Source organism: Lepisma saccharinum, chromosome 27 (genome assembly GCF_977018435.1).
Source record: "Lepisma saccharinum chromosome 27, izLepSacc3.1, whole genome shotgun sequence".
In the NCBI taxonomy this organism is placed as follows: domain Eukaryota; kingdom Metazoa; phylum Arthropoda; class Insecta; order Zygentoma; family Lepismatidae; genus Lepisma; species Lepisma saccharinum.
Window position 1 is genome coordinate 51,032,877 of NC_139255.1, and position 19,159 is coordinate 51,052,035.

At 36.0% G+C, this 19,159-nt stretch overlaps 1 protein-coding gene across 1 annotated transcript in view; it reads right to left on the reverse strand.

The window, feature by feature from the left end:
• LOC145980307 (ornithine decarboxylase-like) overlaps window positions 1-16,301 on the reverse strand; it is a 48,778-nt gene extending 32,477 nt beyond the window's left edge. Inside the window, exons 1-5 of the mRNA XM_083113330.1 lie at window positions 16,122-16,301; window positions 15,292-15,445; window positions 7,125-7,270; window positions 2,351-2,447; window positions 750-826 (exon numbers count right to left, since the gene is read on the reverse strand). Coding sequence (XP_082969456.1) covers window positions 750-826; window positions 2,351-2,447; window positions 7,125-7,214 — 264 coding nt within the window. The 5' untranslated portion in view covers window positions 7,215-7,270; window positions 15,292-15,445; window positions 16,122-16,301. The remainder of the gene's footprint in view (window positions 1-749; window positions 827-2,350; window positions 2,448-7,124; window positions 7,271-15,291; window positions 15,446-16,121) is intronic.
• Between the last annotated feature and the right edge of the window lie 2,858 nt (window positions 16,302-19,159).

The window sequence follows — 19,159 nt, forward strand, 5'->3', positions numbered from 1 at the left end:
AGAATTCGTACGAGTCGTCATCCTCATCAGTTCAGCGCTATTTCGCATTCATAAATGAAAAATTAGGGCTTTAAACTAGGATCAACTTGCCTGTACTCACAGATGACTTAATGCAATCAGCATTGGACAGCTCACAGGAATAGGAATGGTCTGAACTATCAAAAGAAACAAAAGAACTTTCTCTCCACAGACACCGAATCTTAGCGAAAAAGCTCTTTCTCTAGGATAGAACGGTTGCCTTTTACTCTACAACTGATGTGTTCAGCATCGAAGCGAGCATGAAACTTTGCATAAGCACAGCAATTTTTTCTTGCTCCCACCACTGCCCAAAGTAATTTAATATTAAAACAATGCCACAAGAGTAATTTAGCAGGACGACGCATGCTGAACACATCAGCTACATGTTCATGAGTGCAACTACGCAGCCATAATGCCGAACCTCCCTGATTAAACCACAAGAGTGCACTCCGTCTTGTGAAAAAGCTCTTCAGCGCAGACCCTGGGTGGGGATAGGGAGTTCTGAAGTGCCTTCTCCACAATACAGGCATGCCAGGGGAGGCGGCGACCTTAATATTCCACTATTTACCTGAATACACAGGCACCATTGGTGAGCAGTCTGTCCATCGGTATGGGATCGTCCCTCGGGGACTCAAAACGCAGCCTTTTACGCTTTACCAGACATCCTGCTCATGACGAGACACCAAAGCGCCAACTCCATGTTCAAGAATTGTCCAGTACGATGGTCTTACCTTTGAAGCACAGTCAAATCCTGTGCCAAGGGCTGCCAACACCTCGAGCACAGTGAGACTGGCATTACACTTCACAGCTACAAAGGAAAGAAACCAGAGTTTTATACAATAAAAAAAAGGACATTGTATTTCCGTATCTGTGTGTCTCTCTCTTCAAATTCATGCTACATTCAACAATTGAAAATTATTTTTTATTCTAGTATCATAGGCTTCAAGAGGGAAGGTCAAACCAGTCAGCCCCTATTCATGGAAATTGGCATTATTCATTCAGACAGAAAAGGAGCAAAAAGTTTATTATTATTATTTATTAACCAAATATAGTTCAATTCATTAGTCTTTTAGCAGTTACTAAAGTAAAAGCTCATTCGAAAAATTGAGTGTAAAACAGTCTGCCACTTAATCCAAAGAATTGATGATCAATCTTCAGAAATCATATTTACATGAGCAAGTTCACAGTATATGTAACAGTCATGACTAAATTTTCACTTGACTTTCAAAGATTCTTCTAGAATGGAAAATTAACAACAAAGTAGAGTAAATATATAGCAACTGCAGAAAAATGTTACTAAATAGCTGTGGGGGATTATGACAACTGGTGGATTAAGTGGTAGACATACATTATGAATGTGGAATGAAATACATTTATTTTCACTAGTTTGTAACAATAATTATGATTTTATTCACGTTATATCAATGGCCTGACTCCTACACAAATACTATGACCCATACCTAATATTACTTCAAAAATAAATTGTTGTGAATTGCATATGAAGTGAAAATATGTATACTGTGTTAGATGCCTATTTCCTTTTAGGAGAAAAAAAATATCCAAATTTCAGTTAACTGCTTGTACAATCAGGAGTAAAAGTGAGTTTGGGTCGGTCTTCTGGTCTCTCAAATGTACAATCAAAAGTTCAAATATCAAAACTGAAGAAGTACTATCATTTTAAATGCTTCTTATTTTAATAAATTTTGCCGTAATTACAAGAATGTCTGGCATGATTAAATTAGTAAAAGATTGCAATTTTCACTACTTCATGGAAAAGATTTAAAAAAATACTACTTCTGAATTTAAACTAAACATTGAACTTTGAGCATTAACTCTATTAGACTGTATCTACTAAAACGATAAGAGTAAATAGAATAAAATTAGCACTAAATCAAATACTGCTGGAGCATGTAACATTATTGCATTTAATTTAGGTCACTGAGGCATTCACATTATTACATTTAATTTAGGTCGCTGAGGCATTCATATGGTAACAAGAATATGAATGATTTTAAAATTCTTTCCATACAAGTGAATAATATAATAGGACCAGAATACTCTCCTAAAAGGAAAATACATAAATGGACAAAAATTGGTCCACTTTATCCTGTGATATGTTAATGAGGACTGGTCTTTCATATGGGATCCAAAACATTTGCCTCATCTGGGAACCAAACTTTGAACTCCATGATTAAGTTTAACCATTATACTTTCAGCAAAGCCATGCAAAATAGGATAACAAAGTCTAACAGTATTGTTCTCAGAAGATATTATAATACTGCAAAAGATGCCTGATGGGTGCTGAACAACTTGTGTATAAAACAAATAATACCATAGTGAGGATCGACTCGAGGCAGCTTCTTTTTCCATTCTTCATGCCTGTTTACAATCTCGCCAATATCGCAAACATAGAATGCCTCTTCCTGCACCTGGAAAAAAGAAATGCAGGCTTTAATAGATCGATATGCAATTTTTTAAATTAAATTTACTAGGGGTGTGCAGGATCCCGGAAAGTCTCTACTGGGATATCAGGGTAGCTACGATTTTTTTATTATGAAATTCCCTGACTTTTCCAGGTTTTCCAGACCAGAAATGAAATTTTTCCAGACATGTTTGTTGTCATGATTTTTGCTTTTGAACCTCATGTTTTTCAATAAAATATGCAGGCACGTTAATTATTATGAATATGAATATACACAGTTATTAGCTGAAAATTTAATGTGATGAATACAATGCTATTCAATGAAAAAATAAAAACTATTGTACTTCCGCATTTTCACTAATTCATTACAATTTAAGTGGTGTAAAAAAATCAATAAAAAAATGTGGCATATATCAAAGCTGTACAATGTAAACTGTATACAACCTCAACTATATCAATACAAATGAGAAACAACAGAAAATTAGGTTATGTACCTTTAGAAAATATGCAATAAGTTTAATGATTATATTTTTAAATTTATTGAAAATAGTACATTTCGGAAATTCAGAACATGAATGGGGCTGGTGACCCACCATACACCTAAAAAAATATATATGTTGGCCATACTTTGGAATCAAATATCTCCATTATTTGAGTTTTCCACATGCTGGAACCAATTTTATATTACGGAAAACAGAAATCTGTCTATTAAAAGGTAACAGTTCCGAATGTTTTATGATTTTTTCAAATTTTCCTAGCAGGAAGACTAATTATCATACAATTTTGGCAATCATTGTGAACAAAATTTGAACCTTCCTTAAAATAATGAGCACTGTTTGGATTCGAAAAAAAGTTATTTATGTTGAAAAGAAAACTTCAAAATGACCTTATGCAATCATGCACACTTCCCACGGACAAGGTATTCTCCGGTTGACAAGCAACAGTAAGTATTGTAAACTAGTAGGAATGAATGTAGAAATAAATCGGAACCTTAGTAGAGTGCATTCAGGGTCTTTATTTTAATTCTACAACAACCAAACCTGACCCTCTTAACCTAACCACAAAAGCATATATTGACAAAATCTTAAGTAATCGCTAAAACTCTGCAGTATGTGTAACAAACATACTAAATCGAAATCGAACCATGTAAAAGTTGCATTTGTAGCATGATGAAAACGTAATAAAACAAAAGGAGCTTGGGCCCATTTTCACCACTTTCAGCATAATTTCATTCTACACGGAAAAAATACGTTACTATCGGCATCAAACCAACATTCCTAACCTAACAACGATGTGTGACCAGCGTACGTTTAATTCCTCTATTTCGCACCAGTTTTTAAAAAATAAATTTGTTCTACATGCACAAAACACGTGCATATTCGAATAATGACGTCACTGATACTGCATAAAATCACTAATTTCTTGGGTGTAACACATCTCTGCAATGTAAAAACTACGACAACGAGCAAATGAACTAGTTGATCAGGTTGCTTCTGAACGAGTTGCAAACAAAGAACTCAAATTCACAGAATGGGTTCACGGGGGAATGAAGTAGTGAGTCCCTTTGTTTTTACTAGGCATCCGCACCCGTCCAGTGTGACGTCATCCACAGCAGTTTACGTGAAATTCTGCTCTTCAAGGCAGAAAGTATTACATTGTCTGTGGTTCAAGGAATATACAGTTATTGCAGGTCCAAAACCAATGAACTGGCCTAACACCAACCTGCTCCGCTTCACGTATCAAAAGAGAACGGGTTCCGAACGGGTGTGTTCTTGCAGAAAGGAAATTTAATTACCACACACAAAGCTAAAGCAACATTTTCTCCGCAAGAAATTCTGAGGATGGCTGGTGCGTAGGTTTCGTCTTGAGTAGCTTGTTCTCTATGGAAAAATCTCAGGCTTCTCCAAATTCCGGTCTTGAACAGGTTCACAAGAACGAGTCGCAAAATGAACGGATCCAAGAACCTAGATCCGAGAGTGAATAAATATAGAATTGAAATGCAAAGGAACCATAATTTTGTAGGTAACAGACTAGAAGTCATAATGACGAGAGGAACATGTTTCTGAACTGAATCTTTTGGGGGAACTGGAATCACAAGAACCAAATTCGGAAGTAGATATGAACCGTTAGTTCATTTTGTAACTGGTTCTCCTGCAACTCCAAAATGCGCGTAAATTCCAGAAAATATGCAAAATTCCCTGACTATTCCCTGACCAACAAAATTCCCTGACTTTTCCCTGTTTTCCAGGTTTTCCAGTCGCGTAGCAACCCTGGATATGGAAAAAAAAAAATTCTCATCAAGACCCCGAACAGTCGAGAAATTCCAAATGTTAACCACTCGTGCCAGTTGAATAAATGAATAGATGATGCATTCATACAGGCATGCAATTTCGTTTTTGACGAAAACACAAAATATGAAATAACATGCTATAATGTTCATTTTTCAAGTTTCTGAAAGGTGTGAGGCATATTTTTCTACCCAGTTTTGTCACGAAATAATGCGAAATGAACTGCAAAACGCGAAATATACTCTTAAACATGAAATTTACCTTTTACATACAGACGCGACACTTTCTGAAGTCTGAAGCATCCTGTGAGTTATGCAATTCACGGAAAATTGATTAATTCTGCTGTAAATATTTGAGAAGCAAAAATGGACCGCTTTACCCAGGAATAAACTTAATATTCTGGTAACTACATAAATGTGCTATTAGAAGGGGTAAGTTTATTTTGTGTAATAAGTGCAGTTTTTAAATCAAATTTCGGATTATATTCACAATTTTAAAACCAAAATGTCATTTTATATACCACTTTTGATGTGATTATTCACCGCTTTAACACCGAAATTTTATTTTATTTACCGCTTTTGAACCAGAAATAGACTGTATTTCTACCGAAATTTTGCTTTTTTATTTACCAAGAATATGTGCCTCTATGCATTGATCATTATTCAAACCAGAGATCCCTTGGTTTATCAAGCACCGATAACTAGAGCTCGGATTTTTAGGTAAACAAACATATTTCTATCTGCATGCAAATATCATGAAAAATAATATAATATGGTCATTTTAATTGTTTTTGAGAAAGTTCTGGGAAACAGAACGAGATGTCGCAGGAAAAATAATCCCTTTAAAAAATCATATTTTGCATATACAAAAAGTCGTTATGGGAACTTTTAAGAAGAACATATGTAAATATGAGCTTCAAAATGGCTTACAAATTCTGATCATGGTAACTACCTCACAAGTACAAATTTTTATTTCACATAAAAAGCATTTTCCACTTTTTAAATATCAGTCCATGAGAACATGTCCAAATGAGAGGAGGCATGGTATGAGGGGGAGGAAAGGCAGGATCATTTGCAGATTTTAGGGGTAGCAGGAAGTCTTCTGCTGTGGTCAGTGTCCTTTTGGAAATACGTGGCAGTTGATATGTGTTTTTTTCTTCTTCAGGGTTTTGAGACAGCAGGTTCAAGTAGGAAAGGTGCTACTGTGCATATTGAAGCATGTAGCATTGTAAGGAAACTCATTGATTTCTGTGATCATGAATCTGCAGAACAATATTTCGTGCTAATTACACAGAGTACGAATTATGCATCTGCAGCAAAAGGTGTGTAAAAAGCAAACAAATATGGCAATTTGGAGAGAATCGCAGGAGTACAATGATCAGTAAAGTAAAGGCCTGCTGGATCCTAAATTGTTGCACATTGTGAATGTGTTATTTTGTTTTCATTATTACATGTAAAAGTAAAATACATAAGCAAAAAGTGGTGGTTTAAGAGTAAATAGCACATTTACAACACCTATCCCATAAGTGACGAGGCAGACAATTGGCATTTTCAAGTTGCATTTGTTAATAATAGTAACAATGGATATACTGTTTCGTCATTCTAGTATGTAATACCTAGAGGCACATAATTTTGGTAAAAAAATTTAAAAAAAGCAAAATTTCTGTACAAAAACAGTCAATTTCAGGTTCAAAAGTGATAAATAAAATAAAATTTCGGTGTTATACCGGTTAAAAGTGGTATATAAAAAGACATTTTGATTTCAAAATTGTAAATACTAAATTTGATTTAAAAACTACACCTATTTGACAAAATTAACATTTCACTTCTAATAGCACATTTTATGTAGTTATCAGAGTATTAAGTTTATTTCTGCTTCTCAAATATTAACAGCAGAAATAATCAATTTATCGTGAATTGCATCACTCGCAGGATAATTCAGCCCTCAGAAGGTGTGGCATCGGTAAATAAACCATAAATTTTGTGTTTAAGAGTTTATTTCGCAGTATTTTGTGCCAAAACATGGTAGCAAAATGGATCTCGCACCTTTAAAAACCATGAAAAAATATACACTACAATGTGTTTTTTGAAGTTTCGTTTTTTCGTCAAAAGTGAAATATGTATGCCCCTAGTAATACCTTCATATGTATATGAATGCCTAAAAAAGAGAACTGAATTATGATGTATTAATTGATGCCATGCGGAGGTGGTTTTAAGCAATCCAGCATGCCCCGTCCACTAAAGGCTAAAATACAGCCAAATATTTTTAGCACCTAAAATTTCATACCCTACTGATAACATTTCATGCTGAATAGGGAACACCATGATTTTCCCCTACAGTTCCAAAGCATGACATCATAAAGTAAACCCAAGTAAACCAGAAAATATCGTACTTACACCAGTATCTGCAATATCCGTTATGAGTTTCCATACATCAGTCTGGGCTTCTAGAACATGAACTCTTTCATCAAGGTTGGTGATCTTCATTGCGGTGATTTTTTTGGGGTTTACAAATTCAAAAAAGACTTCTAGGAATAAGCAAACTGAAAGAAAAAATATGCAAGTATACGTAAATATAGTAAACAAACCAACATGCACACCAGAAAAAACGGGTGCCTGAAAATGTTTACAGAGCACCTGAAATTTAGATTTTTTATGCAAGCTTGCTTACGGAAATTCAATTACATTTTTTTAAAAATAATGAGTACAGTATGTGTGGTTTAATCAAAATAATAAACATGCCATTATACATTTTTGCACTGTTGCTAGATAATTTTAAAATCTGTAGCGATAGACTGTTCACTCTGGCATAATTACAATATATTGCATAGTTATTCAAGTTGTTACCAGTAGAGGTTTCTTTAAGAGCCACTCTGGTACAAGAATTAATAACTTTTAATCCAATCTTGTATAAATTATTAAATTAAATTTTTAAGACCACGTTTCATAGCTTATCTTAGCTCATACTTGCAATAATAATAAAAATTAACCGTCTCCTGAGAAAAAGGGACTGGTGTGAATTATTTTTAGTAGGGATGGGCCGATATGAAATTTTGGCCGATAGCGATAAAGTACCGATGTAAAATTTATCGATACCGATAACAGATATTCCACAGATCCGATATAAAATTAGAAATGGTCCTTGAAGAACCTGAAAGGTTCATTGACCTCCTTAATGTGTATTTCGAGGTGTGCAGTGAAAGAGAAGTTGCATATTTAGACATTTACTTTTTTAGAAAGTAGGGCATGGAGATTATCCATAAAAAGTGTAAGAAAATGGCAAAAGTTTGCACTAAATTATCAGATATTTATTGATATATCGGATTGGTAAAATAATTGGTAATTTTACCGATAAACCGATATGCCTATATCGGCTGATACCGATAGAGTACCGATTAATTGGTCCCATCCCTAATTTTTAGTTTTGCCTACCCATGGAAAGAGCGGTATCGTGTACATGCATAGACTGCAGGGCGAGCAGTCTACTGTAGTGTTGTAAGAGGGATGGAAAGGTGGGAGTGAGCATGGCAGAAAGCTTCAATGTTCTTGTACAGTGGAGAAACTTCTTCCATCCGATTCCTGAGTACTGAAGACAGAAGAAAGAGTGGAACGGAGCGGAGCTGTGCATGCGGGCAATAATGGCATGGACCGTGCCATCAATTTTTTTTGGAGGTGATTTCCTTAAAATTACGGATGGGTCGATATGAAATTTTTGGCCGATACCGATAAAGTACCGATATTAAATTTACCGATACCGATAACCGATATTCTACCGATCCGATATAAAATTAGAAAGTGTCCTTTAAGAACCTGAAAGGTTAACTGACCTCTTTAATATGTGTGTGTTTCAAGGTGACTGCAGTGCAAGATAAATTGCATATTTAGACATTTACTTTTTTAGAAAAAAGGGCATGGATATTATCCATAAAAATTACAACAAAATGGCAGAATTTTGCACTAAATTATCAGATAATAATCGATATATCGGATCGGTAAAATAATCGGTAATTTTATCGATAAACCGATACACCGATATGCCTATATCGGCCAATACCGATAAGAGTACCGATTAATCGGTCCCATCCCTACTTAAAATAAAACAACCCGTATTTTTCTAAAATGTACGTAAATAATATTTACACCTTGGTACCATTCTCCAATATGTGCAATGAGGCGAGGGAAAATCATAATGCACTTCTCTAGTAATTTATTTTAGCTGGTTCCAAGTCACTTTTGCTACTAAGAGCACCATATTTAATCCATTAGGAATTTAGTTGGCAGACCATAGTGCTATGTAATGCTAAAAAAATTACTCTGTAATAGGTTAGTAATATACATGCTGTTGTTAACTGCAAACCTTATGGCAGTACTTGGGGTGGAAAATGGGGGAAGGGGATGCTTGGTCAAAACTGAGGGTTAGATAGGAATATGCTCCTATGATTAAACAAAGGATATTTGTAAACATTTTCCTAGCTGGGGGATGCCATCCCCATCACTTCAACCACTGCTTTAAGGGCATCGTGACGATCTTGGCAGATGTGCCACTGACCTTGTGAAGGATGGGCAACTCTGGAAAGGAGGATGTATATTTTACCTCTCAATGACAGCAGTGTCCCACTTCTGCTGTGTTGCATTTTGGTCTTTAGGTGAAGTGTGCACACAAGAAGCTCACATGACATTTAGTGTTCGCTGGCCAACAAAAGTGCAAGTTGTTGAAGCCTAACATACACACAATACTAGCCACTGTAAAATCCCCAAGACATTTAAAAAAAAATTCAATGCAATTTTTTTTTCCGGCATAACTACCTACATATTTATGGTGAATAAACGATCAAGATTTCGGTACAAAAACTAGGCACATTTCTGTGTCAAAAGTGGTACATAAAATGACATTTTCGTGTTAAAATGTTGAATAAAATCCTAAATTTGATTTTAAAAAAGTACACTTATTACAAAAAATAAACATTTCCCTTCTAATGGCACATTTATGTACTTGTGAAGAGTATTAAGTTTATTCCTGTGTAAAGGAGTACATTTTTCCTTCTTCAATTTTCCGCAATTTGCATAACACACAGAATAATTCAGAATTAACAGAAAGTGTCACGTTAGTAAATTAACTCTACACTTCATGTTTAAAGGTTTATTTCCCATTTTGCAGTTCATTTTGTATCATTTCATGACAAAACATGGTAGAAAAAAGAATCTCGCATCTTTCAAATACATGAAAAATTAACATTACAGTGTGTTATTTCACATTTAGTGTTTTTGTCAAAGACTAAATATGCATGCCTCTAGGTGTAACCATTCTTACTTTTAAGTTCATTCCTAGAAAAGTTCCAATTGTTTAATACCAAACCAATCATGATGCATAAACATTTTTTACATAGTTCAAGATTCAATTCATGTACAGGTTTTATTTTCTCGATCGTCTAATACTTTGCACTGATGACGCTAGATGGCTTTACGGAATCGACAGTTTCTTCGCTCTAACAGGCAAACGATCAGTATATGCTCGAAGACCAGTAGTTCACGTGCAACAGTAATTTGTCTGCAGTAGTGGACCTTCAAATATGTTTAGTGAAGTTAAAGACTCAGTGAAATTGAAACTCAAGTGAACATATTAGTCATCATCTCCATGTTAAAATGTAATTTAGTCAATCTTATCAACACACAGCAATATATGAAAATGAATAATGATTATGGGCTGAAACTAGCAGCAGTAATTTTACATATATTTGTACGATTATTATCCCATTGAAATGATATTTGATAATCTATATATTCGAACGAATCACGCTCGAGCGTGGGAGGTTCGATCGAGCAAAAGTGGATCAATGCAGTACTCTAGTATACAGTGATGATTTAAGGGTAACGGTTCTGATTGTTTTATGATTTCTCCAGCACAACGACTAATTATCGTAGAATTTAGGAAATCATTGCCACATGAAATTTGAACCTTCCTTTAAGTAATGAGCGCTGTTTGGACTCGAAAAAAGTTATGTTGAAAAAAAAAACAACTTGAAAATTACCTTACGCACTTCTCATTGACAAGATATTCTCAGTCGACAAGCGACAGTAAATATCGTAGAAGCATGGGAATGAATGTAGAAGTAAATTGGAACCTTAGTAGAATGCATTTAGGGACTTTATGTTAATGCTAAGGAAACCAAACCTAACCACGAAAGCATATATTGAACAAAATCTTAAGTAATCGCTAAAACTCCGCAGTATGTGTTAACAGACATACATCAAAATCGAACCATGTAAAAATTGTATTCGTAGCAAGATGAAATCGCAATAAAACAAAAGGAACTTGGGCCGATTTAAGTATGGAAGATGATGTCCTTGTTGCTGTACAGACATCCGGAGCATCTCCTCAAAGTTCCGCATTGCCACTGCCAACATTTAGTCTCGCACAGCTGTAATTCTTCATGAGTGGAAACTTTCAGCTCGTTGACTGTATGAGGTTTGCGAACGAAGACATTCGACTTGAGGTAACCCCATAGAAAGAAGTCGAAGACAGACAAATCTGGTGAGCATGGGGGCCAAGAGACATCACCGAAATGTGGTGGGGAAACATTTGACATCACCTTCCATAGTTAAATCAACGACGTTACACTTACTCCAAAAACATGTGTTCTTCTTGCACCACCTTGTACATTAACACATACTTCAGATGTTTAGTGATTACTTAGTACTGCACATTTTCTGGAGAACATTTACTTCCCCTTCTGTATGCTCTCATGATTCCTTGCTTGCAAGCAGCCACTTGTTTACTGTCATCTTGGATACAGACTGCTGCTGCCATATACTTCACATGTGTGGGGTGGGAAGGAGCATATCATCCCAAAATGCTCTTGTTCATAGGTTAAGTAGGTCAGGATTAGGGTTCTAAGCATAAAAATAATGCCCGTAATGTTTTGAAACACCCGAAACAGCCCAAGTCTCTTTTGTGTATTGCGATATCATCATGCTACGAGTGCAACTTTTACATGGTTCGATTTCGATTTACGTCTGTTAACACACACTGCAGAGTTTTAGCGATTACTTAAGATTTTGTTCAATATATGCTTTCGTGGTTAGGTTTGGTTCCCTTAGCATTAAAATAAAGTCCCTAAATGCATTCTACTAATGTTCCGATTTACTTCTATTCATTCCCACGCTTCTACGATATTTACTGTCGCTTGACGATGGAGAATATCTTGTCCAAGAGAAGTGTGTAAGGTAATTTTAAAGTTGTTTTTTTCAACATAAATAACTTTTTCGAGTCCAAACAGCGCTCATTACTTTAAGGAAGGTTCAAATTTCGTGTGACAATTACTTCCAAAATTCTACGATAATTAGTCTTTGTGCTAAGAGAAATCATAAACCAATCGGAACTGTTACACTCACATCTAGCCTTGCATAACAGTCAGTCCACCACACACTGTATCTGACACGACTGTAAATCAAGCATGGCTGTTCACTGTGAAGTGTCTGTCGATGCTCTTGTAAGTTACTTTTCAAAAAATAATTTCTCCAGTAAATAATACCTGAAACTCTGAACTATGCTAATTAGTTTTGTCAGGCTTCGAACTTACTTCCACAATTATTTAAGTAATCTAAAGTACTTCCTAACACTCATGCAAAACTTATGAATAATCACTAAACATCCAGGACAGTTATCTTGAAAAAATGTACTGACGACCCATGGTTTCCATACACAGATTCCATAATGCTTATTTTTCATGGCAGTAACTAAGAAGTATTTTAAGAAGATAATAAAATACTATTAAACAATTGAAAGAATTATCATCAACGAAACAACACAATAAACAATACTGAGTTTATCAGTATATGTGTAGATAAAGAGGGTCCAAAGTGAATTTTTCAATCTTGTGCAATGTGTGGTTTTCAAATCAAATTTAGAATTATATTCAACATTTTAACACCAAAATGACATTTTACTGTTGTTGATACCAAAATATGCTCCGTTTTTGCAACAATATCTGTATCTTTTATTCGGCATACATATGTGGTCCAACTCATAACAATGAACTACTACATATTCAAAAATTTGGTTCCTTTAATCATTATCAGCAATTGCAAAAGTTCTGAAAGCACCCAACATTACATTATGAAGCTAATTGATCCGGTCAAAATACACTAACAAGTCGTTTTTGATAAACCAGACCTTTGATTAACAGTTTCATACATCGGAGACACATTTAAATCGGAAATTTTGTCTTTCTCGTGGTTAGTACTTACCAATTATGTGTTGCGGAACATAGTGGAAGGTGCCATTATGCTTTTTGCACGAAAACAAACACTTCTTCTGCTAAAATAAACCACTTTCCTTAATGCTACAGAAAGCACGTCACGGTGCGATATCGCTTGCTTTGCGAATGGTAACGCTTCTTTTGTTTTCGAATATCAATGTAATGTTTCCAACTCTATTGTGCATGAAAGTTGTAAAAAACCGGGGATCACGTCTGGAAATTGTACATTTTGATGAAACATTGTTCGTTAGCCCCAAAAACCATCCACGGGTAGCCCCACAAACCATTGACATTAGCCCCAAAAACCATCCACGGGTAGCCCCACCAACCATTCACACGAGGTTAGGTTCCATTAGCACCCACTTCACCCCTAAATTCATCGAAAAACCATTTTCCTTTCTCAACAAAAAAACGCACATTTCTCGAAAAAAATCGCACCTTTGGAAAACCTGATTCCACTAGCGAGATCGCGTGACTTCCGACGCTAGAGCCATCTGCAGGTACATCTTGGAAACAACGGCATGATGTTGTCGATTTTCACAAAATGCGCAATATTATTACATGAAAAGTGATCATTTATTGTTCTGTTGCATTGTACGATGAAGTTTTAGGAAGAATATATATCGACGAAGGTTGTAAACCTTGGAGAAACTCATTTCCGTAAGTAGTTTCTTGTGTAAAATTGAAGAAATTTGTCTCCGATGTATGAAACTGTTACCGACCTTTGAATTGACAGGACATTTTAAAACGGTCACTATAATCAATATTTCGGTAATTATGCGATATTAGCCGAACACCTCTCACTCGTTTATTTCGTTAATTTTAGCATTGATACTTACCTATTCTGCATTGCGGAAGATTCTTTAAGGTGAAGTTATGCCATTTTCCATAAAATAGTGTCACCTTTTCATATTACGAGTCATTATTTGTCTTCCTTGTTCTGCTTGAGTAACAGACAATATGGCATGCACTCGTCATGGATCGTCATGCTTGTGTTTTGTCGATTTGGAGTGACTGTATGCAGTGTTTCAACTTTCTTAACCGAAAAATACCTACTTTCGTGTTCATTATGTCATCACAAACCATTGACGGATAGCCCCACGGACCATTTCTAGCAAGGTTAGGTTAGGTACGCATAGTTAAAAAAAAAAAAAAATCTCTTAAAAAAGGCAGTTTGGAAAATCTGGCGAGACCGCGTGACTTTCGACGCTTGTGCCATCTGCAGGCACATAATGGAAACAACGGCATAATGTTGTTGCTTTACAGAAAATGCAAGTTCCTTACATAAAAAGCGATCATTTCTTGTTCTGCAGCATTCTATGGTGAAGTTTTCAGTTTCCGCGAAAGAAAATACCTCGAAGAACTTCGACAATGCTACAGAAACTGATTTCAGTAAGTAGTTTCGGTACTACTTTACTATACCGGAGACACCTATCAATGATTTATTTCGCAATTTTTTACATTGCTAACGTACTATTCTGCATTGCGGAACATTTATTTAGGTGAAATAATGAATTTCTAACGAAAATAATGTATATTTCTTACATTAACGAGTACTTACTGTTGTTCCTTATTTCCCACAAACCATCCACAGGTAGCCCCAAAAACCATTGACATTAGCCCAAAAATTCACGATAGCTCCACGAACCATCACGTGGACGAGGTATGCCTACTAGGTTAGGTTAGGCCTGTTAGGTTAGGTTCCATTAGCACTCCTTTCGTTCAATTTAGCATATACGGACAATACGAGAGCGCATTGTGCTCTCGTGCAGAAAGCAAATGGCGGCTGCAGCAATAGCGCGTTGGAAATAGATTTTCGTAGAAATCCACATGCATTCGCATTAAAATGGATCAAAACTACATTCCCGAACATCAACAACGCTACAGAAAATGATTTGCGTAAGTACTTTCTCCTGTAAATTTGATGAAATCCCTCTCCGGTATAGTAAAGTGTTACCGTAGTTTCTCCTGTAAATTTGAAGAAATCAGTTTGGGCGATATCGCATATTTACCAATATTTCATAATGTACACAAGTGATGATAACATTGTAAATACCATAACTCTATTAACAGCATTATCAAGTAGTGTATGAACTCAACACTGAAAGGTGTTATACCTTGTCATACCTGTACTATTTAAGTTATCATTCTTCTATTGTGACAGTTCAAGTTTAATACAATATATTCCAGATTGACTGTTATTTCCTTAATCCAAAATGGGCCTGGTCACATCAAATTTCGAAGAAACTAGTTTTTAGTGTACTGTTAGGGAAAGAAAAAGTGTTATGACAGAATAATGTACTTACAAGGCAGATTTTAAGGAATGAGAAAAAGCTAATCTCAGCAGCTGTCAACAGTTGCCGCCCAAGGGGGTTCGCCGTTCAGAGCAAGTCTCCAGTTGGACTTGTAAAGGCAGAAGCCTGCCGCAGGGCTCTCAAGAAGTCGCCCCGAGATTGAACCCTGGAGAGAAAGAAAAAATCAATTAGAAAAACAACATGAAAATATGCAAGTTCATCATATTAACAGAATTGGATATAGCCTTAATAACACTAAATCCTTACAGGAACATATCTTCCCAAATCCGAAGGGGTGGTTTTGGACCAGATTGAATACCGAATAATTCAATCTCATTTGGCATAATCACAAACATCTACTGGGTGGCCAAAAACGTATAAGTGTGTGTTAGTTCCCTCAAAACCAACGAAAGAAAGATGGACATGATGATATCTTAAAAACGTTCAAGAAAATTCAAGTCTAACTTATCTCTGTGATGAAAAAAATATTTTCTTGCATGAAGATTTTGTAATTCAATCCAGATTTAACTCGATGGATTTATTCATCGAGTATATTCTTTTTCATTTGTCATAGTCTCTACTTAGACATAAATTGAGCAATGCCAGTAGACACTTCAGTCACAAGATCAATACTTGCAATACACGGTGCAATCAAGGCTCGTATGCTCATAGACAACTTAACACTACGAAAATTATAGGCAATTGAAACATGAAACTTCTAATTCTTAACCATATAAATATTTACCATTTTATTTAGTTCGTATCAAAGCGAAATTCAGGTCTCTCGGATCTTGCAGCATACCGTATGATTTCGATCACACAAAACTAACACTTCTACATACCTGTACGGACGCTGGCCACCCTTTGGGTAGGCTTCTAGTTAGTGACGGAATGGTGAATGAGTTTTAAAACGTCCAAAAGGAATAAAGGTATTGAAAACTTTGGATTTTCGCAGCCAGATTTGCTCCTTCACCTCACCTCAACCACCATGCTCTGCAAAAGACTGAGAAGAGAAAATGGAGGTTGCTGATGACGTAAGCTACACTTTTTTTCCGCACATATCTAAGCAAGCGCGCACGTAGTTCGACATTTACCACGAGATGGCACGCAAGAGATCTTTTCATGAACTAATCGGCATAGATCGAACAAGAGATGGCGCTGCAAACTTTCAAGCTTTTCCATCACGGAAGGAGTTGCGAGAAAGTGTTTTTTTTCTTTTTTAAAACGCTATTTATAAAATATTTATATTTTCAAGTGTTATTGAAATCGGGCTCTGGATCGGACTTAAGGACGCAAATAGGTTGAAATTTGCAGGAATTCATGACAAAGGACCAGTCTTCTACATGACATTCTGAAATTGGGTATATCTCACATGCCTCCCAATTGCCATCAATCTAAAATAACTATCCCGTTTCATAGTATGAATTAGGGATGGCCAAACGGATCCGGATCCGGATCCGATAGTTTCGTATCTGAATCCCATTATAATATTACCACACCTTAGAAGGTATTATGTTCTTCGATTACAAAGACATTTTTCATTTGTTAGTCCTACAAGATTTTTTTTCAAGTGTTGTTCCTAAAATAATTTGCTACTCATCGGCTAACACACTCGTGCACAAAAATAATCTTACTTGTTTAACATAAAATGTCAGAGGTGATTTTGTAAATGCCATTGAAACGAATATGCATTCATTCGAATGTATTGGAAATGGAAACACACATAAATGTGAGACATTCCATTCCAGGATGAAACCTTTAACGCATTTAACAAGATAGAAATGTTATACAAAAATTATAGAATTGTTCTACAGTTACAGTTTTAAAAAGTAAAGTAAAACATTATAATATATGCAGTGTTATATAATTACAAAGTGTAAGACTAACAAGGGAGGTTATCTAAGTGTCCCCCTCCGATTTCCATGAAACTTGGCAGGTGTATAGAGGGGCCCAAAGGAAGAAATACGTGTTTTTTTTGTTTCAGCTAAAAAACTGTTTTAGGGGGAAAAACCACCCTCAAATGTCAAAATGAGGACAAATTGAAGTGGGGCTCTGACCCCAGTGTCCCCCTCCGATTTCCACGAAACTTGGCAGGTGTATAGAGGAACCCTATGCCACCTGTTTCTTCCTATGCCATATTTACGTGGCAGATCGGGGTCAGATCCCCACTTCAATTTCTTCTCATCTTAACATTTGAGCGGGGGGCGGGGGGTTGCCCCCTAAAACAGTTTTTTAGCTGAAACACAAAAACATGTACTTCTTCCTTTGAGCCCCTCTTTACATGTGCCAAATTTCATGGAAATCGGAGTGTGACATAGGGGTCAGATCCCTGCGTCAATTTGTCTTCATCTTGACATTTGTTGGGCGTTGCCCCCTGAAACAGTTTTTTAGCCGCAACAAAAAAACACGTATTTCTTCCTTTGGGCCCCTCTATACACCTGCCAAGTTTCATGGAAATCGGAGAAGGACACTTAGATAACCTCCCTTGTAAGTGTATTAATTACAAATCGAGCAATATATATGTATATATATATATATATACATATATATATATATTGTGTGTGTGTATATTTTATATATATGTATATTAGCAGGTAACAATATGTTATAAACACATTCATACTTTCCAAAGAAGCTCTCATGTGGGATGGCCAAACTGATCCGGATCCGAAAGTTCCGGTTCCGCGGATCCGTATACGAAAAATTTTTGGATCCGGATCTGGCCATCCCTAGTATGAGTATGTAAATACAATTTAACAAAATTTAACCCTCAACCGTTAAATAATAAGGGGACGACAGTATTGCAGTTGGAATAAATTTTCCGAGATTTTCGCATCTCTTTCCAAAATATGCTTTTTTTAAAGCATTATTTAATAGGGACATTTAATGCCCAAACTGTAATTTTAAAAAGGCAGGCAGGCATAGGGATTAAAAGGAATATATAATATCGACGAAATCGGGATGTTTTGCAGCCGCATTTGTGACACTTGCCATGACAAGCATTTCAGGTGCCATCTAGTAACACGACAGTGCATGAATTATTCACTTAAAAGTCAAATATCGTTGAAAAATTGTGATTTTTCATGTAAATATATAGCCAATACTTACGTACATGTCTGCGTCGGTTGAAAAAAATCGACCTGATAGTGTTGCCAGCTAAGATGATATGCCCCTAAAATGGCACTTTCCACTTAACCCACATAACAGTCCCAAACATATCAAATACTGCACATGACTCATATCGGTCGCAAATGTCATCAGAAGTTTAATTATGACCCTTCGAAAATTGTTTGTACAGTTTTCTCACTGAAAACTGCATTTCTGAGAAGAAAAGAAAAACATTAACGATGACTTCCGCCAGTTATTAATTTATACAGGGTGTCATTTTAATGGCGCCCACGGACCACGGAAACGTATAGAGGACATCAAAACAAACAACTTTTCTCAGTAACATTTTTCTCGTTGGTGCATCTTTTCGGCGCTACAGTCGTTCAAAAAGACCGTTTTGCCGCCTGGATGCTGGCAACCCAACACAACATTTGATTGCATTTGTGGCGTCATATCCCGTCGTGAAGCGATGCGTTCCAGGGTTGCCAGGAACACTCATATTCTGTGAAAAATGACATAGCTACAATCAGCCACATTATGTACCGTAAAACAAAACGAGAAAACACGTTCTGTAACCTAACAGGAAGTAAACAAACGATACGAAAAATGGTAGAAAGGAAATAGAATTCAAGTGGAAGTGGTCATATCGAATTTTGTCTCAGCTTACATGTCAAATATTTGCAAATGTAATAACCAAGTTGTCATCTACAATTTAGTGTATCCACTTCGTCCTTCTGATACTAGTTGTCTGTGACACACTGAACAGATGACA